The sequence below is a fragment of the Microtus oregoni genome, unplaced genomic scaffold (genome assembly GCF_018167655.1).
Source record: "Microtus oregoni isolate MIOR12 unplaced genomic scaffold, Mior012 000025F_ref0000491, whole genome shotgun sequence".
Classification (NCBI taxonomy): domain Eukaryota; kingdom Metazoa; phylum Chordata; class Mammalia; order Rodentia; family Cricetidae; genus Microtus; species Microtus oregoni.
Window position 1 is genome coordinate 17,222,606 of NW_024543084.1, and position 27,922 is coordinate 17,250,527.

Sequence of the window (27,922 nt, forward strand, 5' to 3'; positions counted from 1 at the left end):
TGTCTTTCTAGGGACCAGGATGTGCCTCCTGGTGCCCTGGTGTAAGAGAGGTCCACTGAAGATTCCCTCCTAGTGTGTACCTACAAGTCACTGTCACTAAAGCTGTACAAAGAAACATCGCTGCTAATATCAACAGGAGAGCCTGTTGGGGGGACTTGAGGGTTCCCCTTCCCCACGCTCCTCCAGGAGGCCTAGTAACCTGCCTGGCCTTCCTCTAACTAGCCCAGGTCTGACATATCTAGAGGACTCTAGCTTGGGGACATCAGTGCCATCTTTCCCTTTTCTACTCTGAACCACCAAACAGTCTTTGAGTTCCATGATCACAGCCAATCCCACAACTGACAGCTCCAAGGGACTCCATCATTTGTTCACTGAGTCTGGCAGAGTCGCACAGCAGGGACTTGGAATGTGAGTCCAGCCCACCTGCCCATTCAGCCCACATTGCCCATAACGTTCCCAGTTGTTGACTTGTGGCTCACTTATGCCGAGGGAAAGGAAGCCCAAGATAGGCGACTCAGGTGGTAGGTGACAGTTGCCTTCCAGTGTGGTCCTCAATTCAGTACTTCCACTGTCCACTGTGGGTTATACCTCAGGCTGGCCTTCTGCGGGGACAAAGTGGTCTGGAGAGAAGAATGTGGCCTCTGGAGAAGGGTCCTGAGGAGCTTAGTAGGGTGACCCACAGGAAAAGAGTGAGCCACTGGATTCCCACGCAGCTGCTTGCACAGCTGCAGCTGATCCCAACCATTACCTGAGTATCGGGGAAGTGCTCTTCGTGCACAGGACACCCCAGGAACACCAGGCTTCAGGGAGTGTAGCAGGCGGGTGAGCCAGGAGCAGAGCTGGCCAGGCTGCCTGTGCCAAAGAAGGAGGGGTTGGGCCAGCTGGGGCCAGAGCTAGTGTGACATCACCAGGCGGCCCGCCCCTGTCTGGAGCTGAGGGGAGGCCCGGAGCCTTTCTGGGGCCTGGGGGATCCTCTTGCACTAGTGGGCGGAGAGAAGTGCCTGCAGCCAACCAGGGTCAGGCTGCGCTCACAGTTTCCTCTGGCGGCATGTAAAGCCTCCACAAAGAACCTGGAGTTCAACTGAGGCTGCTGAGTCGGCCTGGGGATGGACCCCAAGCCCAGGACCTGCAAGGAGCATGCACTGAGGAAGCTGCAGGCCACGCTGTGACGAAGAGCAGTGAGGAGCAGCCGCAGCGACACCCTAGCCAGTTCCATCCCCAAGAGCACGGGCTGCTGCCAGCAGAGGCCAGTAAGGCAGGGCTGCCAGACAGCCTGGGACTCGGGACCCTCCTGGAGGCCATGGTCAGGCTGCCCCGCTGATGGCATCGGGAAGCATGTGAGAGGCTGCTCCAGAGTCAAACAGGAGAGAAGAGGTAAGCGGCCAGCTCTCAACTGTAGCATCCAGGGGAAGGGGGCTTGAGATGGGCCAGAGGTGAGCAATTCTGACTCCCCCTCCATCTGGGGGTGTGCAGCTGGACCCCACGGGGGGTCAGACCTTGCTTTTACTTGGAGCCACATCAAGCATCTGACTAGAGAGAGAGGACTATGACTACTTGGCCAGGGTGGTGTTGAGGCACGGAGCGTGGGGTTGGGATGTTGAGGACTTCATTGGTGGACCCCACTCACCTCTTTCAGACAAAGAGCCTATGAGGTGAACTGGAATGGTTGTTGGACACTGGTTGGTAAACCGGGCACATGCATGTGTGTTAGTGTGAACTTGTGAGGCAGCCGCCTGAGAGTGGCAGGGGAGCAGAGGACTTGGCAAGTTATGTTTAAGCTCTGGCTCCTCCTGCACACCCAGGCTAGAGAAAATGCTAGGACATTAACAGCCCTGCCTGAGGCAGTGGAAGCCCTCTTTCAGAAAGTGCCCCTGGCCAGGCAGCGCCTGCTCACAGGTTTCCAGTGGGCCAGGAGCAGAGGCGTCCTGTGCGAGACGCAACATGTCACACACAAGTTTCTGTCAGTGAGGCAAAGTGCTGTCCTGACTTTCCCTTGTGCCCAAGGACACAGCAGATGGCCCCCAGGTCTCCAACTAGCAGGCTATGCTGAGAAACTGGAGGGCATGCTTTCCTGGTGGCCTCGTGAGGGGACGCTGCAAGCGCCACATAAGGAGTCCCTTGAAAGACTCGGCATGAGATAATTTCCAAACAGAAATGTTCTGTCGATCCCTCCCCTCTCCCTGTGACATCTGTGTCACGGGTCAGCTATTGCCTCTGCTGCGGGAGTAGGAGAGTTCCCGGAGGCCAGTGTGGTCACTCAGAAAAAGATCCCTTTTCACAGGGGCTGGGAGGAAGACTGAGAACACCAGTTCTGAAGCTAGCTCAATGCTCTCCACATGGGTTCTTCTGAGCACAGGCAGAGTATAGCAGAGATCATGAGCTGGCTCCAAGTCTGAGCTCTTCTGAGAATTAGCTCAGTGGCTCTGAGCCTGTTTCCTGACCTGTGAAATGGAGCAGTGAGAGTGCCCAGCTCTGCAGTAGGTGAGCAGGCACCTGCAGCTACCCCACAGTACACATCTAACCGTTTCCACCTCACAGTGACTTCAGGGCCACTCTGAGTCATACATCACTGTTCTCTGGGGCGGCACATGAGGCCTTAGTCCACAGCCCAGTGCCTGTGTCCAGAGCCTCTAAAACCTCTGAACACTAGTTACTGAGAGCGCAACCATCAGAACTGTTCAGAGGGGGAGAACAAGTACCCCAATTCTTTCCCTGTTCTGGATATATTCTGCTAAGGCAGCAGTTCTCAACCCCACAAGGGGTCACACATCAAGTATCCTGCATATCAGATATTCACATCACAATTCATAAAAGTAGCAAAATTACAGTTATCAAGTAGCAACAGAATAATTTTACGTGAGACATCCAGCCCCAGGGTTTGAGGCTACGTGTAGCGTTTCTGCAGCCAAGAAGTATACTCGAAGGAAATACAGAAACAGATCAAAACCTCCAGTACTACTCTTGCAGGCATAGAGACACAATGCACCACCTTGAGTGCTCCTGGCCTGCCTACTGACATCACTGTCAGAACTGCAGGGACAGAAACATGGACCTTCCATGGTCCCTCAAGAGGACTGCCAGCCACACCTGTCTTTCAGAGGGGCAGGCAGAGAAGCCTCCAGCAAGCCTGGCCATGATGGACTAGTGCCACACAATACCAGTGAATCTGAGCCCAGGGACAGCAGCTTTCCTCCCACAATTCCAGAGGGCCAAATGGGCTCTTGAGGTCTTGGAGGCATTTGGAAAGTGGCCGTGAAGTACATGCTTTCCAGCCCGAGCTTCTAGAGTGGGTGGCACTGAAGGTTTTCTGCTATAATCTGGACGCGGTGGCTTTCTGGCCTCTGTATGCTCTGGCTTTGTGAACCTGGCTAACACAAACAGATTATCACTAGGCAAGGACAGACAGTGCAGAGATAGGTGGGCAGCATGCATGATCCTGAAAATTACGTAGCACGGCTATGGGTTTATAGGCAAGGACCCCACACAAGTCTACAAAGTTAGCCACTGAGCAGGCACTTTAAGCCATTCCACCCCTACCCCTACTCTAGGAAACAGGTTCTGCTTTTAGCACCCTCTTTTCAGATGGAAGAATAAAGGCTCAGGAAGATTAATTTGCCTAAGGCGACAGTCATGTGATCCATGGGACTTGAACCTAGGATATAGTTCTAAAGCCTTTGCCTGTTTCCATCCTATTCTACGACTCCACAAAGTATCCTAGCTCTTCCTATTCTAACGCCACCCTGTGTCACTGGCAGTCAAGTCTGGTTTTGCTGCCCCTAATCACTCTGAGAGCAGGGTGCTTCCCTGGTCTCCATGCTGCCTTCTCTATGGAGACCACATCTGCAGCATAGAAAGTGTGGCTGCATGTTCTCTGCTGTTCTCACAACCTGACACCATCCCTCACACTCTGCACATGGGGGCCAGTGCCTTGAGTAAATATTCATCCACGTGAGCAGATGGATGAAGGCATTCTCTCATCACTATTTGGGGAAATAATTCAAGGCTGCTACATGGGAGCTCACCACCTACACTATGCCACACCTAACAGTTCCTGAGGCAGCATCAGGCATCTGGAAACAAAATGGACAGAAGGTATATTTAGCCTCTGGCCTCTCATTCAATCATAGCCTATTTCATCTGGAATGTTCTCAACTTAGAGTACACACGGTGGAACTGCTGTGTAGAACCTGAGCCCACCAAGATGAGGCAGACAGACACCATAAACACCCAACAGATGCTATGAGTCATAAGAGGTGGCCGTGGTAACTGAAAGGGTCCCCAAGATGAGCAGCACTGTCCCGAGGGTTCAGAAGTGAGAAGTGAGGTGCAGAAACAGTACTTCTTCCACATCTCTCCATCAGTGGGCCAAAGGGGAACGTTTCACTTTGACCTGGTCACTCTCACCCAGCCCACAGTCATCTGGCACAGCCATGTAGTAGAAACTTCCAGGAGGAACTGATGTATGGAGAAGTGGGTCTTCTCTGTAAATTTATGTGAAACACCAAAGAGGCTACTTAGTTATAGGCATCCTAGAGTTTGTGGGGATAGATAGGCCACTCTAGAAACCTTATTTGGAGGAGTTTCTATGACAAAGCTGTACCCTGCTCCTGAAGGCTGATTCAATAACTGCTTGAGGGAGGGTTACAGCATCCTGTCCATGTGCACATCACTCTGAGACACATTCTGATCACAGGAATGCTAAGATGCTGGCTGGGGAGCCAGGCCTCTGACAATCAAGCCATTGTGTAGGTCCACTCCCTGGTAAAACCAGCCTGTCTTGGGGCCAGCAGCCCCAGAGGCTTGGCCTGTCACTTAGTCCTCAAATAGGCAGCTGAGACCACCACAAAAAAGTTCAGAAGGAACTCTTCTCCCCTCCCAGAGATTCCTGGTTTCCAGAATGCCAAAGCCCTACCAGGGGTAGATCCTTCTCTAACCTCCTCCACGGAAGACTGCATTTCCTTTGTCCTGCTAAATCAATCTTCACAACCCACTCCAGACAACAGAGATCTTCAGGATGGATGAGTACATGAGCCATGAGGCAAACCTCAGGCCTTGCTCTCAACCACACAGACCATGGACCTTGAGGGATAGATACACTGTTCTTGCCAAGGTCTCACCTGGAGAACTTCCCCTCCCCCTAGATCCACTTCCTCTAGTTCCCATCCTGGCTGGATCACAGGGCCCTTTAGCTCCCCACAACTGTTGCCACAGACATTAGGAATGTCTGCTACTATGGAGCCCCTGGGAAACAGGAACCATACCTCTTTTTTTTTTCCTGCTCTAGTTTTCATGACTGGCCAGGAAAATATATGGAATGAACGTAGTCCTTAGCGTCTAGTTGTCTGGGTGCTATACTAGGAGCTGGGTATGCTGAGGGGACTCTAAGAAGCCCATACTCTGGGGCAGCCAGCCAGGGTAGTCTGAGCTCTGGGTGTTAGGTGGAGATGGCCATAATTGTTCATAACGGAGAGGTGGCCTTAAGAGGTCACCTTAGAAAGAAAGACAGACACATACCAGGTAGAATTACAGGAGAAGGTTTGCCAGGCAAAAAGCACATGAAGGTAAGGTGTATGTATGTAAGGACACTGACTTGATGCCATGTGAGTTTTATTCAGAGCTGGAAGTGTATATGGAATGAACTATGGGGTAGTATGCTAGCCTAGCACACCAAATGACCTAAGTTTAATTCCCCAAATACCTCTGAAACTGGGGTGCTGGCACACAGGACCTGACACTGCAGCAGGAGGAGCAGGGGAAGGTCAGGAGTCTCCTTCGTCACGCCAGCCAGCCTTAGCCAGCTCCTGGTCTACTTGGGCAACATCACACTCTGTCTGAAGTCCGCTTATGAGCATGTGGGTAAGAAAGCCATCTCAGGCCCACCATCTCATGGCTCTGGTCCTGGTCCTTGTCTTTATCCCTCAGTTCTGTGTGTTCATCTTTGAAATGGGTATAATCACAATTCCTACTTACAGAGTGCCTATGATGTATGAGGCAGGCATGGAGAGAACTTGTCCTGATGCTCAATGAATGAGACTGTCCCTGTCGGCTGAAGTGACCTTTGTGTTAGCTATTCAGCTGGGCTCAGAAGAGAAGCTCCAGACCATGCCCAGGTTTTCCAGGAAGCCACCTGGAAAAGTGCTGTGCATCCAGGCTCAGATCTGAACCCCCCACCCCCACCCCCGCCAGGGCTCCAGAGCACATTAGGCACTGCAGGAAGCGCAGCAGCCAACTCAGAAGCTGGACTTTCAAATGGCTTCTGCAGACACTCCCTACCTCTGCTCTGCTGGCCATGATTCCTGGCACAGAGGGTTCAGTGTGTAGACTTTGGGGGAATCTTAAAATGGTTCCCAAATAATGCAGCAAGGAAAAGTAACAGCAGTATCCTCACCCTCCTGGCATAAGCACTCAGCTCCCCAGGCCTAACCACATCCCCTCTGCCCTATGATCTCACAGTGTGACCACAGCCCACCTCCACACATTCAGCCTTTCCTGGAAGCCAGCAGCTCACCCATGGCGTGTGCATGAGAGCCTGGGACATCAGACACGCCCCACCCCCACCCCATCACTTCTCCAGGCATAGCTGGAAGATGTGGTACTAGTTTCTCTGCTTCTCTGGTTCAAGCCTCTGTCCAAGTCTCCCACAACAGGGCTGACCCCAGGATGGAGCCAGACATAGGACTGGTAGATGGAAAGGCTAAACCAGTGGGTGATGGAAGGCTGAACTGAGGGGGATTTACATAAAGGTCTGGTGAATACTAACCGAGAAAGTGGAGAGCTGGCTGCAGCCTCCCTGGGGGCCTCCATGGCCTCCTAGTGAGGGATGATTCAGGATCCTGGATTGAAGACTGCTTATTCCCTCCCTGGCCTCCAGGCTGGGGTGAATCATGGAGGACAAATGCTACACAGTTCCTTCTCTAGGTTGTCCGAGGTGAGTCTACCACTGTTCATCTGTAATGCCCATTCTGGGGTCTCACAGATCAAGAAGCTCTTTGTAACATCCAACAAGACTCACCCTTGTACTGACTTGAAAGCCATGTCTGCTCATCTGGTCAAGAGTAAGAAGCAACTACATCCTGGCCATTAGACAATCAAACAAATAGGCGTCTTTATTTCTACTGGAGAGGTAACCTTGAAGTGAGGGCACGGAGCTGTAGTGTCCATCAAATCTGGGTCCAGATGTTTATTCCAAGTGACCCAATACCTTAGGGCCTGGTTTTTCCTCACGGCCCAATACAGGTATGACTTGTCTCCTAGGTCAGGAGTCATAAAACATGCTGCCTGGATGCTACTAATAGTAATCCCAGAGGACAACTGGCTTCAGGCAGTCCAACCAGTACCTGGAGCTGTCTACGTATAGAACAAGACAGAGTGTGTGGGTACACCCGTGTATAACAAAGGACAGCCATTATTCTTAATACTATTGGCTCATTTTGAGACTTTCTCTGCAGCTGATCCCTCCTTATCCTGGATCAGCTGCTGGCTTAGGTACCACTCTGCAGGCATGCCCAGTCTTCCTGCAGCTTTTGAAAGAATGGCCATTTGCTGGTGTTTCACGTTTTTGCTGGGCTCTCTGCTGTCCTGATCTCGGACTTGCCGTCTCCCTTCATGCTTTGGTCCCTCAGACTCACTGAAACACAGCTGGAGGGCAGAGCCAGGCATATGTGGGCCTCTTGGCCTCGGCAGAGGTTACTTCTCAGGTCTCCAGAATGTCTGGGACGCCTCCACAGGTCTGTGCTCACAGCTGGCAGTGCAGTGCTAGCTCAGGCAGAGTGATGTCTCTTCCAGCAGATGACAACCTGGACTGAGCAGGGAAGTACCCCTCAAGAGGCCAGCTTGCAGAACCACAAGAGTTTCTTCCTGCCTAGAAAATCAGAAGGCTTTTCTTGGGGTTCCCTGGCATACTGTCATTTCCATAGCATGGTTGTTTTGGTGCATCTGCAGCACCTGCTACCTGACTCCATTATTCAGTAGTTCCATGACTTAGGCAAACGACTCACGGTCTTCAGGTCTCAGCAGTCTCCTCTCCTGCCCTGCTATTAGCCTTGACTTACCTCTGTGGTAACTAAATGGCTGTTCTGGGACTAGAGAAAGAGCTCAGCAGGCAGAGTGCTTGCCTAATATTTACGGAAGCCCTTGGTTTGATCTGCAGCGCTGCATAAACGGGGTATGATAACACATGCCACTGACCCCAGCACTGGAGAGGTGGAAGCAGGGTGATCCTCAGCCTCACAAGGAGTTCAGAGCTGGCCTGAGGCACATGTGACCCTATCTTAAAAAAAAAAAAAAAAAAGGAAAGAATACTAGAAAAACACAAACCCACAAAGACCATGACTGTATCCTCCTAGAATGGCAGAGCTCACTAGCAAAGCACCCCAGCACCTCAGTAATCAAATGGGGCAATTGCCGTGCTGTTACCTAGGACACAGGTGTGGGGCCCAGCTCCTAGCTACCCGGCTGCCCTGAAGCAATGGGTCCTTCCCAAAGGGCTGCTGGGAAGACACAGTGACAAGTCATAAACAAAGTGCTCGAACCATAGAAATATCTGGCTGGAGTTATTTTTATTATCTGAACTTTTCTCATTCCTAATCTTTGAGATAAGAGCTCAGAAGTATATCCCAGGGCAGTAGCTGCTGCCTTCGGGCAGGAGACAGTTCTGTGTCACCAAAATGATGCTTCTTCCTCAGAGCAGTCCACTGCCTGGGCTACAGTGCTGTGGTGGCAAGAGGGATATAGACACATAGTGTGTGGCCCCACCACACAGGCCAAATGGGGACATTCAGATGCAACCCACTGAAGGCTGGGTGAACCCAGGCTTAAGGAGTCTACTTCCCTATGTGCAGAGGCCATCCTGCCACGTGGTCACTGCAGCCTTGGTGGTGGGGAGAGGGAAGCCCGGCACAATGGAAACTCCTCGCCACACAATGTGGAAAAGCGATTCGGATCGGTGTTTTTATTTTAATTTCCAAGCCAAGGAAAACAGTTGGGTTTGCTTTTCTTTGTTGGTCATGGGAGAAAGTGAGGAGGGGAACTTTGACTGGAGTGGCGCTAGTCCCCAGCCTAAGGCGGCTGTGGAATGCTGGGGGGTTATTTCTCTTGGGATGCAATTAGTTGAATAAATATCAAGAAAGCAAAAGTAAACAGACTCATTATTGCCCATTCAGAACTGCCAAACTAGCAGAAGACAGGTTAGAATCCTTAGGGAAAACAAATGCTTGCTAGGGAGGCCAAGGGCTACATGGGGAGCATGGTACTGATGTAAGCCCCTTGGAGGTTCAATTTGGGCTCTTACCTGCTGCATGTCCCTAGGCAGGGCCCCCTACCTGCCTGGACATCTCGAGTTTCCACTGGTTACTAGCACTGCAGACTTACCTAGAGCTTGGGTGTCAGGCCCCCAGCAAGGGACTCTGTTCCTTCCATTCTTTTAGGTAAGGCACTGAACTCCAATCACCCCACCAAGCCCAGACCCTGCAGATGAAACTGCAAGCCCCGACTCCACCAGGACACTTGGTGACTGACTGGTTCTAACACTAGCCAGTGACTTCACAACTTTCTGAGCTTCCACTTCCTCACTTTTAAGTCAGGTACAACACTAATAACAGATTCTGGGCTTTGGGGTCATCCGAACATATGTGAGTGGCGGCTGTCGAGTTTGGTTTGCTTTTTAACGATAGCAAGCAATGTTCTTTCAGGAAAAGGGGTTCAGGGATCACACCCGTGTGTGCTAGCACTGGGCAGCTGCCTAGGGCTAGAACTTGGTCTAGGCAGCTTTCCTCTAACAGGGCAATGGCATTCTACCCACAGTACAGCTATCCTTGGCGCTCCGCAGTGGTGCTTTGCTATTTTTTTATCCTGTGGGTACCACAACATTCTACCCTCACCGAAGAGGTGCTCAGTCTTCAGGATCTCAAGTCCAAAGGCAAGAGCAGTGAGGACCCACACTTGGGAAGGGACAGAACTCAATAAACAGCACGGCCTCCAGGTTTGGATATCTGGGAATGTTTAGAAAAAAAAGTGTTTTCTCTGGTGCCAAGTTGCCTCCCTGGCATTCTGGCAGTTTCTTGGCCATAGCACAGAGGTGTTTGTCACCAAGCAGGCAGGTAAGCTGCCCACAGAAGGTGCGGCAGGAGGGCCCACCCTAGCCTGGAGCCCAGCTTCTCCTCATTCTTCTGCAGCGGTGTGGGCGGTGGGGGAGGGGGGGAGGGAGAGAGGGGGCGGCAGCTACCAGTTCCCAAGGAGCCAAAGCATTGGAAACCAGGCAAACATTGTCAAACTAGCCTGTTTTCACTGAAGCCCCACCTCTCTCTAGAACAGTTCTCCATTAAATATCCTTTCTGCCTGGCCCTAAAAGGCCCTCTCTGACTGTTGGAACCAAGCATTGGCTCTTGACTTCAGTAGGAAACAGCCCAACACAGCCCCTTGGAGAACAGGGTCTGATCTGCCCACTGGCTGGTTCACGGTGCAGTCTGCAGCCAGGGGCTCCAGCGAGAAGCTTCCGTGGGATCCTATGCCACAGCTGGCATTCAGCAGATATGAATGTGAAGGGCAAAGTGGTAACACTGGTGGCTTTGAGCTGCCAACAGCTGTTAGCCCAGGGCTGAATTCTGGTTGGACCACCTCCTAGCCTTGTGATCTTAAGACTTGGAAACTGAATCTCAGTTTCCTGCTTTGTGATATGGAATTAAGAGTACCTAGGGCTGGTGAGAGGGGCCAGTGAGTAAGAGTTCTTGCCCCAAGCCTGATAACCTGAGGTTGATGCCCAGAACAGACACGGTAGAAGGAGAGAACTCCTCCTGCAAGTTGTCCTCTGACCGCCACAAGCGTGCTATGGCACTTGTGCCCCTACATGCATACACACAAATAAATATACGCCATAAAAAAAAAAAAACCAGAGAAGCTACCATCAAAGGACATTGTAAGAACACAGGGAAGTAGCCCCGGGCAATCCTAGAGTCCCTCTAGGCCTATCTAACTCCTACTCAGCCCTCAAGAGTCAGTGTAAAGGTCACTTTCTCAGGGAAGTGCTCCTGACCCCTCTATTAGGTCAGGGCCCTGTCGTAACCTTTCACAACACGTGATGCTTCTCCTTACAGTTCTTGGGAGCTCTGGCAAAATGAAAGCCCTGTGAGGGCAGCCAAATCCCCAGCAACCAAGCACACTGCCTGGCACAGCGTAACATGAGATGAAAGTATGGGAAAGGGATATACCGTCTAAGAAACAAGGCAGAGACACATGCCTAACTTCTGTTCCTTGCTGCAACGATGGGGATCCTGAAATCATTGGCTGTTGCAGCACTTGGAATTAGAAGAGGTCAGATTGTTCTTGTCTGGGACTCTGTAGCTTAGCTACCACACAGACCAAAAGCCATGTGACAGGATGCTCCTTCTGTGGACACTGTCCACTACTGAGGCATTCCATTCTGTGTCTAGCAGCTCATTCATCTAGCCAACACTTGCTGAAAAGACTTCTCCATGCTACATTCTATGGACAGAGGTTAAGAGAGACCCTGTACCTACACTTAGAGAACGCAGATCCATCAGGGCTGAGATAGGGTGTGAGAGTGTAGAACACAGAAATGCCAAGGTCAGAGTCCCAAGGCAGAGGAGAATAGACACTCCCCTAAGCTCCCATTCCCAGTGTCAAGTTCTTGGGCTCTGGAAGTAGCAGATCCCTTTTACCTTCTACCTCAGCAGGGCCCCACCATCTTCTGATGTTTCCATGACAACTGTTCTCTCTCTGACTCCAGGAGAGTGGAACATAGCCTCCCCAAAAGGTATCTGGGTAATGTCCTGCCTGGCACAGGCCAGTGGCAGGGATGGGGCTGTCACTGACTTCATTTCTCCAATCTCAGGCTTTCAGAGACCTCATTCGTAAAGACCAACCACCACACTGAAAGGACCATGAGGCCACTGTGTGCGACCTGCTGGTGGCTGGGGCTACTGGCCACCGTTGGAGCTGCTACAGGTCCAGAGGATGATGTTGAGGGCACAGAGGATGGCTCACAGAGAGAGTACATTTACCTCAACAGGTACAAGCGGGCAGGCGAGTCTCCGGACAAGTGCACCTACACTTTCATTGTGCCCCAGCAGCGGGTCACAGGTGCCATCTGTGTCAACTCCAAGGAGCCCGAGGTGCACCTGGAGAATCGTGTGCATAAGCAGGAGCTAGAGTTGCTCAACAACGAGCTGCTTAAGCAAAAGCGTCAGATCGAGACACTGCAGCAGCTGGTGGAGGTAGATGGCGGCATCGTGAGCGAGGTGAAGCTGCTGCGCAAGGAGAGCCGCAACATGAACTCTCGAGTCACGCAGCTGTACATGCAGCTCTTACATGAGATCATTCGCAAGCGGGACAACGCGCTGGAGCTCTCCCAGCTGGAGAACAGGATTCTGAACCAGACAGCTGACATGCTACAGCTGGCTAGCAAGTACAAGGACCTGGAGCACAAGTTCCAGCACCTGGTCATGCTGGCCCACAACCAATCAGAGGTCATTGCACAGCTAGAGGAGCACTGCCAGAGGGTACCTGCTGCCAGGCCTGTGCCCCAGCCTCCCCCAGCCACCCCACCTCGGGTCTACCAACCACCCACCTACAACCGCATCATCAACCAGATCTCCACCAACGAGATCCAGAGTGACCAGAACCTGAAGGTGCTGCCTCCCCCTCTGCCCACCATGCCTGCTCTCACCAGCCTCCCATCATCTACTGATAAACCATCAGGTAAGTCCTTTGGGGAGCCCCACTCACATGGGCCTCTGAGCCAGGTGCCTCCATGCTTTTACTTGGGGAAAGAATTTTGGCCAGCTAAGACCAGCCCAGGGCTTGCATAACCTCCTGAGGTGGCTGCTGGAGCCAGTGGGGCTGGGAGGATGGGGTGAGTGGCAGAGCAGCTGTGGAAGGGTGTCAGCTCTGGGGTCTCTGAGAAAAGAGAACTCAGGCTTAGGTATTTTGAGGGACTGCAGTTGCCCTGTCTTGGTGGCTACGGTGTCTCACATGTGGGCTCACATCCATATGCAGGGCCCAGAGCTACCTTTTTGTAAATGTCACCTGATAAGTCGCAGGCCTGTTGGGAAGTGCTATTAAGTTCAAAGTTAAAGTCTCATAGGGGTAGGGACCAGAAGGATCTCTTCCCAAAGATTGGGAGTTCCCTTCGGTCAGCTGTTGCCCAGTGGTCAACAAGACTTCCATACACTCTCAACACACATGTCATGCTAAACTGGCATTCCCAGGACACTGTCGTGGAAGAACAGGGTCCTTGGAGCACACCCTGGGAAGTGTAACCAAGAAACTACCCTGGGAGTCTCACGAGTGTCACCTGATTGAGCTCCTCAAGAACAGGCTGAATAACCTGTCACATGCTTGGGCTGCATGTAAAGTCAGGCCCTTGTGTCCAAGCTGGGCCTCTGCATCAGACTCTAGTAATCTGTAGGTTAGGGGGAGCAAGCTAGAGGACTCCCCTCAAGGGAGCCAGTTCCTGGAGCTTGGCTTCTCCATCTAAGCATTGTTATTTTCCACATGTGCTAACTGAATTCATCTCTGCAGAAGGTAACCTAAGACTGTGCACGGGTGCCAACTTCTTTGTTGGTAGAGATATATTTTTACTGAAAAGACCCTGGTTTGTACCTGTTTCACACTTGAAAAAATAAACAGTAGTATTGAGTTGAATCTGTGTGGCCAGTGGGCAGAGCAAGAATGGGCAAGTCAGTGGTGGCAGTGGGGAGCTAGGTTCATGGCACAGCACCTGTCACAGCTCCTTGAAAGAAAGACCTGGGCCGGGTGGGGGTGGAGAGTGGGTACACTGGACTGGACTGTCCTGGGTTGGAATCCTGTTTCCTCTATTGGTGAGCTCTGGGCAGGAGGCAAGTAACCCTGTCCCTGTATTCCTCGTGTAAGGCTCTGGGTAGGATTTATTTTAGTCTGTTTCCAACTGACAGTTGTAGAACACGAAATACTGCAGAGGGTGTGTGGCACTGGGCCTGAGGTAAACAGCCTCCTTTGATCATGGTCTCTGCATCTTAAAACAAAGAGACAGGGGTAAACAGTTTGTCTTCAGCTCTGGTGTTCAATGTCTGATGACCATGCCATCTGCACCCACACCTGGTTTACATCAGAGGTGAAGGAGAGGGTGGGGTGTGTTCTGTGTTCTGACAGAGTACCCAGAGGGAAAACGTGTCCTCAGGCACCAAATGAAGGCTCAGACGTGCTTGCAGCCAGGGTGGTGTCACAGTCTCCAGATCGTCTTTCAACTCGGGATCTCTGGTTTCTAACTCAATCATCTTAGGACATCCCTGAGCCAAAACAAAATGGGGAGAAACACCTGGAGCTGCACCTTATTTGCTCATGAGAAATTCTTTAATTGGCTGGAGATGTAGCTCAGTTGGTAGTGTTTGCCTAGCATACATGAAGCACTGGGTTTGATCCCTGTGATGCACAAAACCAACCAGGTGTAGTGGCACGTGTCTGTAATCCTAGAACGCAGAGGATGGAGGCTGGAGGACCAGAAGTTCAACAACAAATGTACACAAGTTTTTGTTTGTTCTGAACTCCTCTGAGCCTTAACTTTCTTCAAATGAGGAGATGGGGACAGAGCTACAGCCTCACAGGAATACATCATAAAAAACAATGTGCTATCATGTAATGAGGGGTTGCCAATATTGCTTGGCCCTTCCTTTGACTTGGTGAAGACTATGGTCCCTGGTCTCCAGGAACTCAGGGCAGAGGAGGTGGCAAGTGTGTGAAAGGGCTTAGAATCTACACTGTCCCCAGTCACTTTTGTTCACCAAATTCCACATAGCAGGTCTGACAAGATTTCTCTAGAAGGGCCAAAATTTTCGGAACGCTGTGGGAATTTATGAAGCCAGCATAACAAAATACCATGAATACAAAGAGCATTGTCTGGCCTCTACACAGAATGCCAAGTGTGATCAGCTGCAGTCATCCCAGGCAGAACAAGCCACTCCGCCTCAGTCCTCAGAACCAATGCATAGAAACCAGGATGTGTACTTGATGCCCAGGAGACGGGTCTTAGGGAAGCTCCCAGCAGGTTTGGACCCACCCCTGAATTACATTTCAGCCTTTCATGGACAGCTAGGCCTAAATTCTTGTTTTTCTTGCATGTTAGCTTTAGATGTTATGACCCCTTCTTGGGACTTTATTGCTTCACGGATAACACATGTGAAAAACCACCTTCTCATCCTCAGCCTCTAGAGCTGGCTGGGGCTTGGACAAGCTGACAAGGACACTTTCCTAGGTAGACTTTCTCCCCTGGTTCGACCTCACGTGTCCTCTGAGACAGGAAATAAGCATGAAGACCATGCTTCGCAGCACAACAGCATGTCTCAGAACTGGCCTATTCCCTCCCTTCTGCAGGTCACCCCATCTCTCCCTCCCTTCTGCAGGTCACCCCCATCTCTCCCTCCCTTCTGCAGGTCACCCCCATCTCTCCCTCCCTTCTGCAGGTCACCCCCATCTCTCCCTCCCTTCTGCAGGTCACCCCATCTCTCCCTCCCTTCTGCAGGTAACCCCCATCTCTCCCTCCCTTCTGCAGGTCACCCCCATCTCTCCCTCCCTCCTACATGTCACCCCCATCTCTCCCTCCCTTCTGCAGGTCACCCCCATCTCTCCCTCCCTTCTACAGGTCACATGATTACTATGAAGAGAAAAGAACTGGTCCCAAGGTGATAGAGCTGGGGAGGTGGGACGTGATGCTGAAGGTGAGGGGTGAGTGGCTAGTCCTGGTTTTGACTTAGCCTTTGAGGCTGCAGACACCGAAGGGAAAGCCGCCTGGTCTCCTCCCTCTAGAGTGTGTGTTGTTTCCCCTGTATTGTATTCTTCTTTTCCTGAAACGTTTTCGTAAATGAATTAAGATATCCAAAATCCATTGCAGCAGACATTTCAAGAACATTCTTTGCTAGCTTCTGCCTAAACAAAAGCCACTAGGGGTTCCAGGACCGGCTTCCTCATCCCCTCCCTCTCTAGGGATCTGGGAGAGCTGATCACAAAGAGCTCTTTGAGGTGACCCACAGCTATCCTGACACTCCTCGGGCCACTTTCCAAGAATGATAGTGGGCTGAAGGCCCTGGCTCTTTGCAGGAGATAAACTATCAACCTTGTGACTATTGGAGTTGGGCATTTGGCATCTCAGGGTCTGAAAATTCCAACAGTTTGGCATTTGGCAAGCCAGAAGTAACTGAGAAAATCCTAGAGATCAGGCATCTGTGGCCAGATTGCTACACGAATGGATCACTGTGATGAATTTACTTGGTGACTGTACAATACTCATGCAGGCCACCAAATTCATTTTTGAAAAGTGAGAGCAAGCAGCATTGAGCACTGCTGTGTCTAAACTACGATGTCTACTGAGCCTGATGAGCGAGTGCATGATGGTCACTTATTAAGGAGAGCTGCAGGGACCTGCTCATGGGACACAGGAGAGGGTCCCTCCCTGACTGCCCATCACTGCTGCCTCAGTTTCAGCCTCCCTGGGATGACCCAGATGAAGAGTGCCATGGCAATAAAGCAGAAGTCCTCACTTCAATCTCATGTTATCCTTGCTCTCTAAAAAGGATAAGTGATTCTCCCTCTTTAAATATAATTTTATGTTAAAATTACTGTATACAAAAGAAAACCAAGTATTAGTTTAAATGACAAAGGCAGTAATTAAATGTTTTTCTTTAAGTTGAAGTTAAGTGGCCTGTGTGATTTTCTTAGGGATCATTTCTAAAGACCAGCAGGGGCAGCATGTGGCTGCTCAGACACATGGCCTCCCCAGCATATGGTCTGCTCCAGACTTCCCCACAGAAATAATTTCCTTTTTTAGGAATTGGTCTGGGTGTAGATGACCATCTGCCATGGAGGGTCTGCTTCCAGAAAGTTCTCAAGCTGAGGGTGACAAAGAAATATAGCTTACATTCATTCCTGTGGAGATGGAACGGGTGAAGGCAGGTAGAATGTGGAGGACTTGTACCTATCTGCTCAACACTGACTCACTACCCCGAGAAGGCGTCTGCCCCCACAGCAGCCCACCACCATTCACTAGGAACAGACCTCCAACAACCCTAACTGTGTGGCAACAACAGCACATCACAGGAGGAACCTGGAGCCAGAGACAGGCCTGCACACCAGCTCTGGGCCCCTGCGCCTGAGCTACCTCATAATCCAACAGCTCTGCAGAAAGGATAAAATGGCATAGGAGACACCTGGTTGGCTGGCAGATTCTCTGAGACATGGTAGTAGCCACTCTACTATACTCCAAAACAGATCAATACAAAGGCATTTAGGAAGCCTAGACAGGATGGAGCAGTCCTGCTGGAGCTGGGAGAGACTTTCTAGAGCAGCTGACAAGGGGCTGAGGCTCTGCAGATCTGCTACCAGTCATAGTCAGCAACTGTCAAGAAACCATGAAGACCAGGCTCAGTGCTAGGTAAATGTCTTGTTTCAGACAGAGAAAAAGGCCAAAGTACCACAAATTACATGCCAAGTGGCTTGCGGTCCAGTCGCAGGGTCAAATGGCAGAACAGAGGATAAACAGGGCTTTGTGAGCATGTGGGAGATAAAAGGTGAGCAGGAAAAGCCAACACAGGCACCTTAACAAGAGCCAGTGCAGCCGCCCCTACCTCAGAAAGGGTCCATAGGTTGGCTGACCATAGGACCACGGGCCACTTGTTCAGCATCTGTACATTCAGAGTCCTAGGTCTGATAAATTCTTCCATGATGTGCCTACATCAACTGTGAACCCTTCACGTCCAATGACTACCTCACTCAGGCAGCCTGGGGGTCACCAGTAGCAGCACTGGGGAAGGCAGGCTCTAACCCAACCCTTGGAGCCCGGAAGATTGCTCGCCTATGCACTGTGAGACTTCCGGGACCCTGTGAACCTAACCACTTTCTCTCTTCTCTTCTCTTCTCTTCTCTTCTCTTCTCTTCTCTTCTCTCCTCTCCTCTCCTCTCCTCTCCTCTCCCCTCCCCCCCCCTCTCTCTCTCTCTCCTATAGTGCTGGTAAAGAATGCTAAGCAAGAGCTCTGAAACTGATCTCCACCTCCAACTCCACCTCTTTCCTAAGCTGTTGAAAACTCCCTTCTCTCCTACCCAGCAGCCCTGCTAGAAACCTGACTGGGTACATGCCTCTCAGTCTAAAACTAACACTGGACACTTCAGTGGAGAAGTATTTTTTACTTGGAGGTCAAACAGGCAGGATGGGGCCCCTGGAAGCCCTTTATGGGCCCTAAGGGTTCTTGGGAGACCTGGAACTGCATCAAATGCATTGAAGTGCAGTCACCTCACACATCCAATATAATTTTTACTGTAACAATTTTGAAAGGGTCTGAATAATTCTACTTTTGAAATTATTTGGCCAGGAGTAACTCAATTAATTTATGGTTGGCTCTGATTTCTCAGCAAACATCAGACATGCTCAAGAATTCTTGGGAAGTGAGAAAAATCTAACTTACAAATTGTTTCCCAAAGTAATAACATCTTTTCATAGAGGCTAAAGTTAACCATCAATGAATTTGACAAAATGGGTGTACACTTTGTAGAAATTTAATCATAGGATAATAAATTTTTATTTTGTACTTTTCTTTCTCACATCTGAGAGCCAATAAGATTTTTTTAGGTTTCAAACATTTTCATAAACTCCTCAAAGCTCCTGCCCTCGGCCTCAATGCTGAGGACATTCCTGCCCCCACCATAAGGAAGAAATGGTATGCACACTGCCAACACCTTTGGCAACTGCAAACTATTCCCGCCTTTAGGCCACTGTTCATACTCTGCTTCACTGAAAGGTAGCCATTGACATGGACAATGACTTCACCAGAATTCTTGAAAAATAAGATGTAAGCATTATCAAACAAAATTGTTCCTCGTGCCTTTTTACAGGGTCTGTCATCTGGCCTGTTCAGGATACCCAGGGTCTGCCACTGGCCAATGTGGGACTCACACCTACATGGTACACTTGCCTTGGCATTATATGGGTAAATTTGAGTAGGGCATTTCAGATCCAATCTGAATATCTAGTCATTTCTGTTAGCAAAGAGACTCCATAGAACTAGACCATTGAGAACCAAAAACCACAGGGTTCTCACACAAGAAAGGTGTCCTAGCAATATTCTAGAGGGACATCAGGACCAAATCACTCTCAGGAACACCCCAGGGTCATTTACTAAGCCTGAGCCACAATGTGCTGGCACTCAGTAGCTGGGCTTAGGAGAAGAGTCCCCCAACTGCTGAGCAGCTCTGATTCCCACCTCATCTTTTGGGTGCTTTGGCACAGGCACTGGAACTTGCCTCATCAGAACCACTGCTCCCGCTGCAGGGTCTGGGTACATCCACCTGAGGCTGGTCATTCTCAAGTTACAAGATGATGGTACACTTGGTCTAGTCTGGTGGCCAGCCTCAACTTGCCTTTACCATGAAGAAAACCAACGGAACACTCCCTGGTTTCCATGGTGACTGTGTGCCCTCTTACCTATAGGGTCTCTGTCAGGAATGTTAGAGAGGAGAGCAGAGCTTGGACCACCCCAACCAACAACCAGATGATGTGCTGAGAAATCAGAGCCAACCATAAATTAATTGAGTTATCCCTGGCCAAAAAAATTGCAAAATTCCCAGAGTATCAAGGCCTAAGACCTGCACCTCTTGTGTCCCATGTGCCAGCATCCCTCCCTCATCCTTGGTCTCAGTCCAGTGCCTTTCCTACACCCCTGCCACTCTCCAGGGAACCACACAGAGCTGCTCACCATGGCAGTCATGCTGCTCTTCATGTGAAACATTCTGACTATGATGTAAATATGCTCTTTATAGAGGTGAGCCTAGGTGTCGCCGAGTTAGTGTTGGCCTTGTCTGCGGGCAGAGCTGCCTCTCAGAGGGGGAGCCAAGGCAAACACCACCAGGGCACTTGCTCTGTGCCAGAAGATGCTTCGCCCACTGCACTTTGAACATTCAGCTGTACTCAACAAAAAAAGATCCTCATTTTCTACTGTACACTGACTTAAAATGTGCCTGGTTGAAAATATCTATTAATAAGGGTGTGTGTGTGTGTGTGTGTGTGTGTGTGTGTGTGTGTGTATTAGAATATACTTGGTTTTGGAAACTCAAGAGCAAATAGCATGTGTGTCTCAAGTAAGGGGTTGGACCACTCTAACATATCAAGCTGGTATCTAAGGAGAGGGAGACTTCACCTAACCCCTGGACTGAGATCCACAGGAGGACTAGTGTTCTTTCTCTGGGTTACAGCAGTAAAAGCTGAGGCTCACTGAGAAACCTGCCTAAAGTCACAGTGTAAGAAAAGCCTCTAAGATCTGACCCTAGTGCTCCCAACACCACATCAGTAGTCTTTCCCCAGCCCCAGATCCTTTATCCAAATTTGGATGCTCTGCTTGGCTCTCTGTGTTATTATCCAAGCACAATGATGACAGATTTGTCACCGACTTATTTAGAGTTACAGTATTGACTTCTCTGTGCGGCACAGAGAGCCACAGCACCATCCCTGTTGCATAAGGAATTCTCATCACAGCAGGGTGCTGGTGCCACGCTTTCAATGCAGTCCATATAACTTGTTGTTTATGCTGACAGCTTTGCCTCTTACTTATGTTATAAGGGGATGTGTTGAGTATGGGAGATCTGGTGGAGGGTTTCTGAGAGCCTCAGCTGTTTAAAGGAGCTGGTGGCCTGAGTGCTATGCAGGCTGACAAGGCCATCTACATCAATTCAAACTACTCTCCAATCCTAGACGACCTTGCACAATGACCAGATTTGTCACATATACACAAAGAAAACTTTCAACATCATAGGACACCAAAATAATTGCATGGACACAGTAAGTAAATGTAGGAAAAAATAGAACCCAAATTATCAAAAGACAAAACCAGAAGGGCTTAATAACTTGACAGATACAGTCCTCAGGATGCCAAGCCCAAAGCCAAGTCTCCATTTTCCAGGTCACTCTGGTTGGGGAGAAAGAAAGCTGCATCCCGCCCAGACCATCTGAGGTCTCAGGCCACCCTGACTACATGGGCCATGTTGCCTTAGGGTGTTTCCCAAGGTCTCTGGGCTCTGATTTCCTCACCTATAAAAGGGAGAGACTACAAACACCTATCAGGATCAGCAGTGGAAATACCCAAGCAACTGCAATAGACTGGGGCTAACAGCAAAAGGTACGCATAGGTTCCAAACAAGCCTTTCTTAGAGTGAGGTGTTCTTACCTGGGCCTTAAGGGTCAACTTAACCTTCTGAAACGTTTTCAAAAGTTGTAGAAGCCTGAATTTTTCTTCCAATAAATTTATTGTGTGTGTATGAACGTGTATGTGTATATTATATTTATTTGTATGTATATATATGTGCCTGTGTGTAAGAGATATTTGTATGTGTAGGTGTGCATGTGTGAGTACCATGGCATGCATGTGGTAGTCAGAAGACATCCCTGGGTGCTGGTCCTTACCTAACACTCTGCCTAAGACAGGGTCTCTATTGTCTGTCACTGTGTATGCCAGGCTAGCTGGCCTACAAGATTGAGGGGCGCTATGACACTGCTTTGCACAGGTTCTGGGGACTGAACTCAGGTCCACACTGCACAACAAGCTCTTTTCCTCTTGAGCCATCTCCCAGGCCTTTCTAAAAACTCTTACTACTTAAGAGATTTACTACTAAAGACCTCAAATCCTTCTAAAATATTTGTCAAAATAAAACAAAACCAGTGTCCATTTTTAAGAATGCCAGAGGCAAAACTGAACTGTAGAAGGCAGCACAGATTGGTAACTATGAGGCAAACCTTCCAGTGGTTTCCAAAGCCTACTTGCACGGTACCCCCTTCAAGAACAGCCTTTGTATCTGGCCATGCCCCAAGAGCTGGGTGGCTATGCAGGAAGAGCCCTAGCTGCTGGCTTTGGTGAGTGTAAGTTCTGTTGTCTCCCTTGCCTTCCATCTCCTACCACGGCACTCTCACTAAGTGGCCCGTCCCACTGACCTGGTGGAAAGCTGGGAGGCCTCCCACGCCACTGGCTCTTTGCTCCAGCTGTCAAGGACAGACTCTCATTCTCTGTCTCAGTCCCTGGGGCTTGGGCCAAACATAATGAAAACCTTTTTCTCCTCCCTGAATGTTCTTCCTGAAGGTCTGGCCTCCCCTTCCCCAGGATAGAAACTGGGGCCTAGCAAAAGCAGGAAGTTGCATCAGTGAATAAAGGAAGGGAGAAGAGGGAGGAGGGAGGGAGGAAGAAAAGAAAGGAGGGAGGAAGGAGTAAAGGAGCTGCTTGTGTGCCATGCCTTCTTCCCAGGGCTGGGTACTTGAGGACCTTCCTGTACTGTGTGCAGGGAAAAGGTAAGGGTGTAGGAAGTCCCCTAGAGAATAAAGAAGTCCACAGACCTAGCCTCCAAACTGAACTAGCACAGGAAACTGACAAAGAGGCAGATGGTTCCTGTTTCTTATCAAGTGCTCAGTAGCATGTTCCACACTGCTCTAAGGCCCAGGAAGGGACCCAAATCCAAGTTTTAGTCATCAGAATGGACTAGCTGAACCCAGGAGCCAGCTCCCTCCCCACTCACAGAGGGAGAAAGACAGGACCACCGAATCTATAGCTCAGAGTGCTGGTGAAAATGGCCAGCAGAGAGGGTCTACCCTGCTCTGAGTTTCTCAAGGCCTACAGTAGCCCCAAAGGGGTATGAGACTCAATTAATAGCTGAGACAGGAACTGATTCCCTAGGCTAGCCTGGAACTCACTTTGTGTCACAGGCTCATCTTGAACTTGTGATCCTCTTCTGCCAACTTCCAAGTGCTAGGATGGCATGTGTGTACCACTGCAGCCAGTGACTGAACAGTGGTGGAACCAACATACAAAATAATAAGCAAACAGCAAAATGTAATGGTTATCTTACACTATGTGGTCTAGTAGGTAGGTCTTGAAAACCTTCAGAAATTTCATCACTAAGGAAGACCCCAGCTTGACTGGATCTTGATAACTCAAGCCTACATCTTCTTGTAGTGTAATGTTGAAACACAGGGCATCACTGGAGGAGGGAAAGAGCCACGGTCAGGAACTGAAGACCCACAGCAGCTATCTAGGCTCTGAGATCCCTTTTGGAGAGCATGGACTGGACTGGCAAAGCAGAGCGTCAAGCCTATAGAGCACTGACGACCATAGCCATGCACAGTAGACACACGTCTCACGACACCAACAGAAACGACTTCTTTAAAAATCACTCTGAGAATATCCAGAGCTGGAGAGATGGCTCAGTGGTTAAGAGCACTGGCTGCTCTTCTAGGGGACCTGGATTCAATTTCCAGTACCCACATGGCAGCTCACAACTGTCTGTAACTCCAGTTCCAGGGGATCTGACACCTTCATACAGACATATATGCAGGTGAAACACCAATGCACATAAAATAAAAATAAATAAATTATTTAAAAAAGAATATCCACCCACATGACCTCTGTAACCCTAACAGCTGTAAGAAAAATATGACTCTCATCTACAAACAAGAGACACCAAGGGCTGGGAGATGTGAAGAACCTTCTTACAGGTCACATGAGAGAGAGAGAGAGAGACAGAGCGCGCACAAGAGCAGAAGTGGAGCTTAGAGTCCAGGCCTTCTGACTCTCAGTCCGGGCTCCTGCTCTCTGACTTACAAAGCAAAGATCTGCCCCTTTAAATTGTGCTCCTTAGCTCTCTGTTAGCAGTTCTGTCTGTTTGGCGTCCAGCTAGGGTGTTGTCTGGGGGCAGACAGCTATGTAACATACATATATTGTATCTACAGGCCCATGGAGAGATTGCCTGCAGGCCCTGGAGGATGGCCACGACACCAGCTCCATCTACCTGGTGAAGCCTGAGAACACCAACCGCCTCATGCAGGTGTGGTGCGACCAGAGACACGACCCTGGGGGTTGGACCGTCATCCAGAGACGCCTGGATGGCTCAGTTAACTTCTTCAGGAACTGGGAGACCTATAAGGTGAGAGCAGTGGGCCTGTACACAGTGTCTACAAGGTGACTGGTCCACTCCACTCCATAAGGACAAAGACAGGACCATTTCTGCAAAGCCATCAGAGTGGTAAGGTCAGGCTCCTCCTTATCTGCTTTTTATGAGAGAAAGGAGTAGCCACAGCATCTTTGTCCCAGCCAAGGCCTCCACAAGGTGAACCTGCTGTTAGGGGCCAGAAGGGGCAAGTCCCAGGGCTCTAGGTCCTGGGAAGCTCCCCTAAAAGGCATGTATAGGAAACTGTGACAACTGGGCCCTAATTGCAAGGTCCATTCTCCTTGTAAGGCAAGTGCGAGGGAGTTGCTATACCTCTCATCCGGCTCTGAACCAAGAGGGGACACTAAGGATGGCATGAACAACTCAGGTCAATGGACACCTGTTCTGTGCCAGGAACTGCACAGCAGGTTCTTTTGTATTCCCTTAAGGAAGGCATTGCTACAAAGTCACCTTACAGGTGAAAAGGGAGAGTGCCCTGCCATGGCTGACAGCCACAGTGTGGTAAAGCAGTAACTACAGCCTCAAGGCCAAAGATGCAACTTCCATCAGCCCCGATGTCTCTGCATGTAGTCCTGCTGGTTCCTTCAGGCTCTACCATCCTGGCTCTCCCTGGGTAGGAGTGATTCCTTCCTCCAAAGCCTAGCCTCAGGGTCCTCTTTGTACTCCTCCACTCTCTCATGGGGACGGTACAACAGAGCAAATGTTTACCCATCCTAAGGAGGCTGGTGAGAGTGCTCGGCTTTGAGGATCACTTAAAAGACTTTGGGGGCCACTGTTCAGCTGATGCCTCAAACCACATATCAAATGAATAACAAAACCACTGGGTTTTAAACCTAGAAGGACCCAGGTATATGTCACATGCCAGTCACAGCTCTCACCTGTCTATGTTGGGGCTTACACAACCTGTACACACAGCCCATCTCCAGAGAAGCCCATCTCCTAGAGGCATATCTAAACAATGCTGGCTGCATGCCTTCCAGGTGCCAAGCTCTCAAATAACCACATCACCCTGCCTTTGAGAAGTTACAGCATTCTCAGGTAAGGACAAGAAACAGTTCACATGATGGACAGGGAAAGGTGTGCTCTTCAGATGTGTGAATGGTACATGATTGATGGTTACCCACTCACAGAGCCTGATATACAGGTAGCAGGGACTGAGCCTAGGCCTGCCTTGTGTTCTGACTATTCCTGGGATACAAACTCCTCACTCTTGCTCTCCTGGGTCTTCCCCAGCAAGGGTTTGGGAACATCGATGGCGAATATTGGCTGGGCCTGGAGAACATCTACTGGCTGACAAATCAAGGCAACTACAAACTACTTGTAACCATGGAGGACTGGTCTGGCCGCAAGGTCTTTGCAGAATATGCTAGCTTCCGCCTGGAACCAGAGAGCGAGTACTATAAGCTGCGGCTGGGGCGCTATCACGGGAACGCAGGAGACTCCTTTACCTGGCACAATGGCAAACAGTTCACCACTCTGGACAGGGACCATGATGTCTACACAGGTAAGAAAAGTAGAGCCAAACCTAGGTGTTGAATGGGGATGAGAAATCCAACAACTTTCGAGCCTCTGCCTCCAGATCCTGGAGCAAAAAGATGCCATGTGACAGATAGTTGTACCAAGCTACCCGACACTGCTTCTCAAAGTCCCATTCTACCACTGCCTTCAGGAAAGTGGCAATTATAAACAGGGAAGGCAGAAGAGCCCAGATCTTATGTTGAGGGCTGCCCCGGGCCAAGGCTTTCATGGAAATATCCCTCTTTTACGAAATAACACAGAAGTGATTTGGATGGAATTCAGGCTGGGGAGGACAAGAGAGGCATTCTGTCTTAAACACTTCCCTCATCGTTCTGAAAGACTCTTAGCCAGCTCTTTCAACTCTTAAAAAATTGTTAGAGAGAGCTGTTTTCCCTCTCCCCAGCCCACAGCAGGCCACTTCCACTTTTTCCAGGGCCACCTCTGTGTAAAGCCTAGGCTATGGGCTACACATGGTCCTTATTTATTCTTATGTAGCAGTACTGTTTGGTGGCATTATTCTGTCCTTTTATAGATAAGAACATGGTGGTCAGAGAGGGTGAAGCCACCTCTGCGATCCTACCATTTGCTTGTCCTAAAGCTAAGTTGCAAAGTCAGACCAGCCTATGACCCCCTACTCAGGGTGCTGTAGAAGACCCTGGGTATACCACAGATGGGGCAAAACCACCTCCTCCTAAACAATCCTCATGCCTTCTCTTCTACAGGAAACTGTGCCCACTATCAGAAGGGAGGATGGTGGTATAATGCCTGTGCTCACTCCAACCTCAATGGGGTCTGGTACCGCGGGGGCCATTACCGGAGCAGATACCAGGATGGGGTTTACTGGGCCGAATTCCGAGGAGGATCTTACTCACTCAAGAAAGTGGTGATGATGATTCGGCCTAACCCCAACACCTTCCACTAAGCTTGCCCCCTTCCTGGCCACTCATGGCCATTGCCAGAAGCCATCAAAGCCGTCCCAGCTGTGCAGACCTCAAGCACAGCTCCTCACCAACTTCTCTCAGGCTGGGAGGACAGGATGCTGGACCTTACTTTCCAAATCACTCTGTCAGGTTATGGGCATCAACAGTGTTCTCTGTCCTTCCTGCTTTCTTTCACACCAGGTAGCCTCATATCCCCAGGACAGAGTTAAGTCCCTCCAATAAAAACACAACTGCCAATACCCTCACACATGACAGACATGCATATGAGCCACCACGTGTGCCCGTAAGACACATATCACACATGGGATGACTAGATACCGCATACACTCAACTTCCCCATCCTCAGTGCTCAGGTACTAACAACAGCACCACAGCTTTGGAGAACGCTTCTTCTCTTGCCTTGTTCTTGAGTCGAAGGGCAGAACAGGCCATGTAGCTGATTTCAAAACACAGCCTTTGGCATTGCCTGGATTCTTTCTGGAATGTCTGCAAGTTCATCTCTCATGTAGGGTTCCTGGCCTTCTTGCTTGGGAACCTCTCTGGGCACCTGATCAACCACTCCCCTTCCACTGTTTATTTTTCCCTTCTTGGGACGGCCCAGCATCCCTCCATCCCAGCATCCCCTTGGCCTGCACTTTCTGTGCCTTAGTCTCTGGCTGCTCACTGGAGGTCAAGGGTCCTCTTCTCCCTTCTCTGGCCTTTCCCCTTCTGCCACACAGAGCTTTACTTTTGGCCCAGTTCATTGGCCGTTGGGGAGGAAATAGTCTGGGCTCAGGTTCCAGATGGAAAAGGGGAGGCAAGGCCAAGAGCCACGGCGGCAATCACATAGACCTGTACTCAGTTGTATACCTTCCATTCATACTTTAGCCTCCACATTATTGTAACTTCACACAAACAGTACCCTGCCTTGCCAGAGACACTCGACTGGAGAGAAGTCACTGCCAGTGTGTTGGGACTCCCAGACAGCTGCAGATTTGAGGGCCTATGCTCACGGGGAATGATCTACACCCTGTCCCCAAACTGCACCTCCCAGAAGATGAGGCCATACAAAGAAAACTAACTACTTTCCATGAGCTGCCATGGCCTAAGGGGCTGTTGGTACACTGCAGCATGGTGGCTTCCTGAGTCCTGCTGGGCTTAGAGGTATCACATGAATGCCATGCCAGAAACAATAGATAAATCAAGAAGGTGAGACACTCCCTGTGGGTATATGTGCCAGGTGTGTGAGCTGTGGGCCATTTGGTACTGTCCACAATTGGGTGCATGCCCATTACCTCAGCGTTTCTCCTGGTGTACCATGTAGCACGTCCTGTTTGTGTATAAAAGGGAGGGTTTTTTTTTTGTTTTTTGAGTTTTTAAAAAATATATTCCCAGACTATCCTTGTAACGACACAAATCTGCAATAAAAGCCTAAGTGCTATGTGGATGTACCCACACTGTGTGTTACTGTTCTAGAATGGCCTTCCTGGGGCTTCTGTCAGTAAAGCAGAAGCTGTAGCATCTAG

General features: G+C 50.0%; 2 protein-coding genes across 8 annotated transcripts in view; one reads left to right on the top strand and one right to left on the bottom strand.

The window, feature by feature from the left end:
* Ralgps1 (Ral GEF with PH domain and SH3 binding motif 1) overlaps positions 1–27,922 on the bottom strand; it is a 237,828-nt gene that overhangs the window by 91,968 nt on the left and 117,938 nt on the right. The window lies entirely within an intron of this gene.
* On the top strand, positions 999–27,832 carry Angptl2 (angiopoietin like 2). Its single transcript, XM_041674130.1, has 5 exons — positions 999–1,374; positions 11,849–12,714; positions 23,741–23,934; positions 25,192–25,462; positions 26,199–27,832. Exons 2-5 carry the CDS (start codon positions 11,898–11,900, stop codon positions 26,396–26,398), a joined length of 1,482 nt encoding a protein of 493 aa, XP_041530064.1. The 5' UTR covers positions 999–1,374; positions 11,849–11,897; the 3' UTR covers positions 26,399–27,832.